Source organism: Penaeus chinensis, chromosome 20, assembly GCF_019202785.1.
Source record: "Penaeus chinensis breed Huanghai No. 1 chromosome 20, ASM1920278v2, whole genome shotgun sequence".
NCBI lineage: Eukaryota > Metazoa > Arthropoda > Malacostraca > Decapoda > Penaeidae > Penaeus > Penaeus chinensis.
Window position 1 is genome coordinate 7,450,541 of NC_061838.1, and position 9,945 is coordinate 7,460,485.

Below are 9,945 nucleotides of genomic sequence, written 5' to 3' on the forward strand. Positions count from 1 at the left end.
CTCTCTCTCTCTCTCTCTCTCTCTCTCTCTCTCTCTCTCTCTCTCTCTCTCTCTCTCTCTCTCTCTCTCTCTCTCTCTCACACTCACACTCACACTCACACTCACTCTCACTCTCACTCTCACTCTCACTAACTCACTCACTCACTCACTCACTCTCTCTCTCTCTCTCTCTCTCTCTCTCTCTCTCTCTCTCTCTCTCTCTCTCTCTCTCTCTCACACACACACACACACACACACACACACACACACACACACACACACACACACACACACTCCTTAAACGTGAACGGATTCGTTGTTAAAACTCACATAATTCCCGATGCCTGTGACAATTCTTATCCCCGTGAATCCCCGCGGCGGCCATTTTTCCGCGTTTCCCAAGATTTGGCGGCTTTGGGCCCAGCAAGCGACACAACACACGCGGATTATGTCGGCTGCTGCGACACCCTCTTCGAGTGGCGCCAGCTGTTTCGCCGCCGCGTGGAACACTGAGGGCGGTTCTTATCCGACGCTTCACAGATGTCACGAGACTTCTCCGAGGGTGACTGACGGCCCGAAGCGAAGCCTTGCAGAGTGCGAAACCCCTTTACCTTGAAAGACAGTGATTGAGTTCTTCAGGCGAAGCGTGGGGCAAGCAAGAATCCTTGACGAATCGCACTGGAGTTGGTGCTTCGAGTTCAGTCAACCACCACGATTTTTTCGCGGTACGGAAACGCTATTCATTATACCCTTTTTAGGCTTTTGTTTTTGTTGTTACCGTGTCATCCTATTAAAATGTGGTTTTATGATCGAGCGCGCGTAGGGATGTGTAAGAGACACGTCGTTTACCACCCTCCCTCCCCGCTCCCCCTCCCCGTACTTTCGCTCTCCGTATAAGGAGAATGGCATGCGCGCTGAGATGCCTATTCACATTTCTTTCAGTTTTTAAAATCGAAATATTTTGAACACCATCAACAAAGAAACCAAACCATCAGTTCTACCAACATATTGCACAAGATTTAAACAACAAAGCTGCGATAACACCAACGAAAAAAGGGCCCCTATAAACAGCGATAAATGAATGAACTCAACCTGTGGCTACGAGCGGACAGGGTCAGTCCTGGAATGAAGCGGGTGGGTACATGCAACTGTAAAACTGTACAGCGGTCTTACGAGAATTTGATGTTGCACGCTCCGACCTGAAAACTGATCACATGCAGTCAAAGGAATGTCATACAGATAAGTTTAACGGTCCTTCCTAATGCCTATGTAATCTAGCACTAACAGATGCAAGGTATCTTTACATTATGAAATTATAAGCTATTCAAAACAGGTGTATCATAACAATGAAAAGCTTGACAGCAGGTATTAAAACATTAAGCGAACATAGCAGCCTTAGATATTTTCTCTCTCATTTTGCAACTGAAAATGTATTCTTTTAAAAGGCTGCAAGGTAAACATAAATCTAATCATGTAGGTAAATAGTTGGTCGTTTTAGTACGCTTCACACTCACATATACCTTTTCAAACAATTTACATTGGATTCACCAACCAAAACGTGAGGCAGATCAACTTTACTTACAGTTTTCAACTGCCAGGAGCAAGGAGGTTGATAAAAATAAATGTGACCTCATCTTACACTACGGAATGTTTAAATGCACAGACAGAATGAAAAAAAAAAAAAAAAAAACGAATGCATACTGGCGGTGACTGCTGTACCACTACCAATAATAATGATAATTATAATAACAATATTTATTACTAATATTGTTATTGTTGTTCGTATCGTTTTTAATCTGCATCCCTGCTGACACCACCCTCATTAACGTCAAGATAAACGTCATCTCCACGCTCAATCATCATCGTTATTACTAACAATATCAAACCCACAATAATAATGATACAAAAACAACAAACGGCAAAAACAAAGATAATACAAAACCGAACCCAAATCACCAGGGATAAATAAGACAGGACGCGACGATAGAATGAAAAGCATAATCCCGAAACATACAAAGACAGAGGGAACTCTTTTCCCCCGTTCAACGTTCATGTTTGCCTAATTGATATTGGTAAAAATCGAGGGGAAATTTCGGCCCCGTTACAGGAAATAAATTGGATTTTTCTGCACTTAAACCTCAAAATAGTCGATGACGTCACGCAGTCACACGTGTTCCGCAGGGAATGGGGGAATTTCACCTAACATGTAGGAGGGAAGGTGTAAGGTCTTTTTATTTGTTTTCTGTTTGTTTGTTTTAGTTAGTGTCCTTTCGTTGTTTTTTTGGTTGATAGGATTTGCTCCCAAGCTTACTTTCATTATTTTTCTTCCCCTCGTTTCTCTTTTGATCTTCTCTTTCTGCTTTTAATTAATCTCTCATCTCTTTCCCTTGTCACATTTTCTCATCTCTCTTTTATTTCTCTCTCCTCCCATCCTTCTCCCTCTTCCTCTTTCTCTCTCTCTCTCTCTCTCTCTCTCTCTCTCTCTCTCTCTCTCTCTCTCTCTCTCTCTCTCTCTCTCTCTCTCTCTGTGTGTGTGTGTGTGTGTGTGTGTGTGTGTGTGTGTGTGTGTGTGTGTGTGTGTGTCCTGTCCCGTCTTTTCTCTCATTCCCTACCTCCCTTTTCTCTTTCTTTCTCCCCTCTTCTCTCACTCTCTCCTCCCCCCCCCCCTCCCACTCTCATCCTCACCTACACTATTCTCTCTCTCCTATCTAACTCATAAACAGCCCTGACAGCACAGGATCCGTAACTGCCAATTTAACCTACAGGATATTGTCAACTACTGAGGCGAGAGTGAGCGATGTTATTACATCCTAGAAGGGAAAGCGGGAGGGATAACAACGAAAGAATGAAGATGTGAAGGAAGGGAGGGTGAAGGATAAGAACTGGGGGGGAGAAGGGGAGGAGAGGGAGACAGAGGGAGGGAAGAAAGGAGGGAGAAGGAGAGGAAGACAAGAAGAAAGGAGGGAGAGGGAGGGAGGGGGAGGAGGATTGGAAGAGGGAGGGGAGGCGAGAGAGGGAGGGGAGGGGAAAGAGGGAGGGAGAGAGGGAGAGGGAGAGAGAGAGAGAGAGAGAGAGAGAGAGAGAGAGAGAGAGAGAGAGAGAGAGAGAGAGAGAGAGAGAGCGAGCGAGAGCGAGAGAGAAAAAAAAAAAGTTACGAGAAAAGAAATAAAAAAGAAGCAGAGCGAAACAAGAGAAAGAGAAAGGGAAATAGAAAAGGGTAGAGGGAGAGAGTGAGAGAGCAGGAGCAGGAGGAGGAGCCAAGACGGGGCAGGTCCTCCCAGCTGTCCGTGACGTCACGTGCAGGTCCCTCCCTCAACCATGCCCACGAAGTAACTGTCAAGACTGCACACTTCACCCTCACCCCTATCCCAGCCGTCCTGCACTGTTGCGCGGATCAAAAAACCTCTGCAACTGCAACCTGAAACCTTAAACAATTGCCCGTAATATTTCAATGCGATTACCTTCACTTGACTGACAATAGCAGTCATTATCAATGCATGCAATGATTTACATTCCTTGCAATTGCACCTCATGTCCTTGGTGGCTATTGCAGCACAAATAAAAACAAATATGGGAGACAGACACGAAGGAAAAATAAACTGTGTGTAGTTTTTAGGGCTGACCATCTCTCGTCTTGTTAAAATCTCCCCGGGAGAAGGAGCAAGAATAATGACCATGATCCTCTCACCTTCTACTACAGGAACGGCGGTCATCTCTCTCTCTCTCTCGTCTCTTCTCTCCGTTGATCCTGTCTCTCTCTCTTTCTTCTAGCACTTAAAACGACAGACTCTTCCGTATATCATCTCCCGCAGGACACCATCACTCGTAGATATCCTCGAAGGCGAGAAGGAACTCCCCCCCTTGGCAGAGATATAACACGAACTTTATCCGAACCTCAACGGGCGAGCGCACACATCCACACACACAAGCCAAGGGAGCTCCCGCACCGGCTTCGTACGTCCGCCTCCCGCGACCGTCGAGCGAGCACTGGGAGAGAGTGGTCAGGAGTAGACGGCCCAAGGGAAGGACTTGCGGGTAGGAGGAGGAGGAGGAGGAGGAGAGAGGAGGAGAGGTATAGAGGAGGAGGAGGAGGAGGAGAGAGGAGGAGAGGTGTAGAGGAGGAGGGAAAGGGAGGAGGAGGAGGAGCGAGGAGAGAGGAGGGGAGATATGGAGAAGGGAGGAGGAGGAGGAGGAGGAGGGAGGAGGGAGGAGGGAGGAGGGAGGAGGGAGGAGAGAGGAGGGGAGATGTGGAGAAGGGAGGAGGAGGAGGAGAAGAGGAAGGAGGAGGAGGAGGAGTAGAAGAGAAGAGATGGAGGAGGAGGAGGATGGAGGAGGAGAAGGGAGGAGGGAAGAGGTTGGAGGAGGAGGAGGAAGGAGATGAAAAGGGGATGATGATGAGGAGGAATAGGGAGATGGGCAGGGAAGGTGGAGGGAGATAGGAGTAGTAGTAGTAGTAGGAGAAGGTAGGGAGTGGGAGGTGGGAGAAGGAAAAAGAGGAGAGGGTAGGTGGAGCAGAGAGACGGGAAGGACTTGCGCTTAGGAGGACGTGGAGGAGGAGGAAAAGAGAAGATAAAATATAAGGAGTAAGGCGAGGGAGAACGGAAGAGGAGAAGGAAGGGGAAGGAGAAAGGATGGATTTTATCGCATTGTTTTTTCGGAGTATATACTCCTTCTTCTCTTTGTTTTCCTATTTATTTCTGCTTTTCTCTTTTTCCACTCCGATTCATTCATTCTCTCTTCTCCATTTTCTGTCTCATATTTTTCAACCCCGGTTTCTTTTTCCGGCGTTTCCTACTTGTTCTTTTTTGTTTCCCTTTTTACCCTCTCTCTCTCTCTCTCTCTCTCTCTCTCTCTCTCTCTCTCTCTCTCTCTCTCTCTCTCTCTCTCTCTCTCTCTCTCTCTCTCTACTTCTGATCCCCTCGCGTGTCCCATTTCCACTCCGACTTGATTGTTATTTTCCCATTCCAAGCGTATTATCATTTTTTCTTATTATTATTATTATTATTATTATTATTATTATTACTGTATAAATAATAATGACAACAATAATGATAATAACAAAATCTAAAATAACAATAATAATAATGATAATAATAATAATAATAATAAGAAGAAGAAGAAGAAGAAGAAGAAGAATGACAATGATTATGATACTAATAATGATAATAATATCCGTAACAATGATGATGATGGCCATAGTAATAATAACGCTAAAATCATGACTCATCTGCCAGTTATTCTTTTTTATCATATACGAAACGTTTCACATACAAATAAAACCACATCCTTTTATGAGTCGCGCCTGAGACTAATTCATTCGGGGTTAACCACGAAAAACGTCCTTGGCAATAAATTTTAAAAAAACATATTCAAAATCACGAAAAATATTATTTAAGCCTAACTTCGAAACGTATGAAGAATGATATAGGCCTATCTAAACTGTTCTGGAGGGAAACGTCTCGAACAAAGAGACACAAAGGGGGGAGGGGGAGGTAGGCCTATAAACAAACATTCGTGAAACCTCTTGTCTGACTTGCTCGTGGAAACACAGCACGTGGGGAAGATTTGCGACAAGGAGGAGGAGAGAAAGAGGAGAAGGAAGAAGGGGATTAGAAGGAAAGGGTGAAGGGTAAGGAGGAGGAGGCAAAAATGAGAGAAGGAGGGTGAGAAGAAGAGAAGAGAGGGAGGGAGAAGAAGAAGGAAAGGGAAGGGGGAGGAAGAAGAGAAAATGAGGGGGAGAAGAGAAAAGGAGGGGGGGAAGAAGAGAAAAAGGAGAAGGAAGAGAAGAGGAGGAGGAAGAGAAAATGAGACGGAAGAAGAGAAAAGCAAGAAGAAGAAGGAACAAACAAAAAAAGGACGAAGGAACAAAAAAAGGAAGAGGAAAAAGTGGAGAGAATTAGAAATAGCGACGAGAAGAAGTACGCTAGCACGCCTGAACACTTTCACTGGGGAGAGTTCCGAGTTAGGGAAAGTGAGTGAAGTGGTCTGGCCTGACTAGACTCTCTCGGGCTGCCTGCCGTTAAGACCATAGACGCTCTTATCCCTCTTGGAGCCGTTTCTATTATTTGTTGTACTTGTTTTATTTTTTCTTCTTTCTCTTTCTTTCTCTCACAGACGAATACAAAAGAGCAGAATGCACGTGGGGGAAGAAAAAAAAAGAAGTAAATGTACTGCAATTCTTCAAAGTCTTTTTCTTTCCAATCAGTTGATATTTAATACTTGTGTTTGCATTTATTTTGTATTTTTATTACTTAATCTATTTAATTATTATTACTTTTTTAATCGAAAATTGCTACCCTCAGCACCTCACTTTTTTTTTCTTCAAAAGTGACTTGGCGAAACGAAATCCACCAGAGTTGCCAGATATTTCTACATGGAGACTGGACGGCATATAGTATAAAACCTTTTTTCTTTATGTTTGTAAGTCACTTCGGTTGCAGTTATTTTCACGACTGTTAGCTATTGTTACTGGTGCGACTATTTTAGAATGAGCATAACTATTATTACATTAGTGGTACAGCGATAATGATTTTCATTATATTATTCTAGATAAATTATTTGAAGTCATATGATTCTACGGTGTAAATTTAACTATAATTTGGTGTTATATAACAGTAATGGATTACAAAAAATTAATAACTATTTATTATAAGTAAAAACCTTCGCTGTTTTCCTTTATCTTTGTTATTTATTATTTATTCATTTGTATATTTATTTACTTATTTTACTTTTTCTTTTCCTCGTTTTCTTCCACTTCTTGATTTTGCAGTTCTTACTAATTTTCTTTTTTTTCAATTTCTGTATTTACTATTATTTTATTTTTTATGTTTTATAAAAAAAAAAAAGAGAAATAGATTCAGCGTCGACAACTGGCAATTATTTGATCATTAATATTTTGCTGATCATAATTATTTGATGAATTGCAGAACTGCGATGCTAATTACTTGATGACTCACAGTTGGTAATTATAATTGTATGATAAATGACAACCTCGATGATAATTATTTGATAACCGACAGCTTGATGATGACAATTATTTGATAATTGACAGATCGGCGATGGCAATTTCATAAGCGACAGGTCCGTGATGATAAATATTCGATAACTGACAGAGCTGCAATGCCGATTACTTGATAAATGGTTGATGCCGCCTCAAAACTAGTCTTAACCTTAACTCTCATTCTCAAACAGGAACCCATTTCCTTTAATGATATCCATCTAGCAATTACACAAGCTCCTAAACTGGCGAACAGGTCGTTAAGTCGCGTATCCCAAACAGACTCGCCAGAAGCAAAACAGTGCAGAGGTGAGGCGGATCTGAGAAGGGTATCACAGCTGCGTGACTGTCCTCTTGAGGGTATTTGCCTTTCAAATTAGACATGGGGTAGGAACTGTATGTGGTGTTTGCGTATGCTTAGGGTGTAGGTTGTAGTTTTAAAGCCGGGGATGTTTGGGGATACATGTAGATTAAAACCGCTGATGAATTAACTTTTTTTTTTCATTGCTGTCTAAGATTCTACCTCCTTTTTTATTTTTTATGTAGTTAATGATGCCGGAACCGTTGCAATAACAGAACACAAATCCAAAATGCCTTCTTGTTTCACATCGAAAACATCCCCCACGCGATAAAAGCTAAAGTTTTGTTTTAAATAAATCGGAAAAAAATGACACTGCAATCGGCGTCACAACAATTCCGGTTTAAAATCCTTAAAGTTTAGTCACTCGTCCGATTCGCTTGTCGGACAGGTCAGTCTCCTGTTGTTGCATGGCAATCAAGCAATAAGCTCAAATATGCATGACATAACCATCGACCCACATGGTTAAGTCCTTCCATCAATAAAACAAAATTTTGCAGATCCTGTTGCGTGAAAATCAATTGACTATGTTTATGTCTGTTTACCACTTCTCAAAGTAGTAGTAAATGTGTTTGTGTGTGGCGTTGATACTGACGGATACTCGAATGAAATTCTTGCAAAAAAAAAGTCTGAATGAGAATGAATTTCACAAGAGCTATATTGTAAATGCATCTCCTTGCGCTGTGAAGACTTTATTCTTATCCATCTCTTATCCACTTCTACATTTATCGCAATGAACACTGTTATGATAAAATCCTAATGGTATGAAATAGTAATAAATAACACAACTACATTTTCGGTGAGGATTTGTTATATTTCACTTAAATAGGCCGTCTACAGATTTGCTTATATCAGCATTATTTAGACTTTCTCTCTATCTCTCTTTCTCTGTCTATCTGGTTATGTATCTATATGTTTGTGTATCAGTGTACCTGCTAATCTATATTTTATTCCTAATCTCCCTCTCTCTCTCTTGCTTTATTATTCCCTGTCTCTCTCACGCTCTTTCCTTTTCTCTATCTATCTCTATTTGTTAACTTCATTCCTTATCTCCCTCCCGCTCTCTTGTTTTTGCCCCCCCCCCCCCTCTCTCTCTCTCTCTCTCTCTCTCTCTCTCTCTCTCTCTCTCTCTCTCTCTCTCTCTCTCTCTCTCTCTGATATCCTCCCCTTTCCCCATTTTTTTCTCTCCCTTTATATCCCTCTCCCTTTCGTTCTTTCTCTCTCTCTCTCTTCCTCTTTCTTTTTCCCTCCTTCCCTCCCGCTCCCTCCCCCTCCCCCTCCCACCCCCACTTTTTCACTCACCCTTTCTCTCCCTCTCCCTCTCGCTCATTCCCCGGCTCTCTGTCCCTTCCCCGAGGCAGTTCAGAAACCTCACCGAACAGCCAATGAAACGGTTTCCAGATAAGCAGATGTCAGGTCTTGCCGCGACGTTCCAATTATTGGTCTTCCGCGTTTCAAGATTTAAAAGGTTAAGTGCAATTTTCTATAATTGGCTTTCCTGAAGACAAAGATTTAGCTTCCTCATAACACGCGCATATTGCCGTTATTTCGGCTGTGTCTCTGATGAGGTAGCGCTTTAAAGCAGGGTGTGTTGTCCTTTCGAAAAAAAATATAAAGGTATGTGCACACACACACACACACACACACACACACACACACACACACACATAAATACATACATGTATATACAAATGTATAAATAATGTATTTATATGTATATATCTATATCTCTGTCTATCTGTCTATATATCTATCTATATATTTGTGTGTGTATACAATATATATATACATATACATACATATATATGTATGTGTGTGTGTGTGTGTGTGTGTGTGTGTGTGCGTGTGTCTATATATATATATATATAAATATAGACATACATATATACATATATATACATATATATACATATATATATGTATATACACACACACACACACACACACACACACATATATATATATATGTACATACATACATACAGACATACATATACATACATATATATATATACACATACACACATATACACATATATACACACATACATATACACACATACATATACACGCACCCACACACACACACACACACACACACACACACACACACACACACACACACACACACACACACATATATGTGTGTGTGTGTGTGTATAAATATACATTATATAAATGTGTGTATATATATAGATATATATATATAGATATAGATATATATGTATGTATGTATGTATGAATTTACATATATATACATACATGCGTGTGTATGTATGTGTGTATGTATGAATGAATGAATGTATGTGTGTGTGTGTGTGTGTGAGAGTGTGTATGTCTGTGTGTGTGCATATAAAGCCTTGAAACCTCTCCCTCCCCAATTCTAGAAGCAACTGGAATGCAGTCACAGCGTCATGAATGTAATTTCTTTGCTGAAATTCTGTGAAGTCAGAGTACATGTACCATTAAAAGCTATCGTGGAACTTTTCCGAATCTCTGTCATGGGAATGAAAGAACTTCCCCAAGTATTTGCAGAGAAATTGGGGAATTTGCCTTGGTTTTGCAGAGACCATCTCGGAACCTCCTTCAGAAGTCGGCGTCAGTTGCAGCA

At 41.5% G+C, this 9,945-nt stretch overlaps 1 protein-coding gene across 2 annotated transcripts in view; it reads right to left on the bottom strand.

Moving 5' to 3' along the window:
* The window catches only part of LOC125035809, a 113,715-nt gene extending 109,752 nt beyond the window's left edge, over window positions 1-3,963 (bottom strand). For both annotated transcript variants that reach the window (XM_047628025.1, XM_047628028.1), the window contains exon 1: window positions 3,668-3,963. In XM_047628025.1, the coding sequence (XP_047483981.1) occupies window positions 3,668-3,692 (25 nt within the window). In that variant the 5' untranslated portion in view covers window positions 3,693-3,963. The remainder of the gene's footprint in view (window positions 1-3,667) is intronic.
* Between the last annotated feature and the right edge of the window lie 5,982 nt (window positions 3,964-9,945).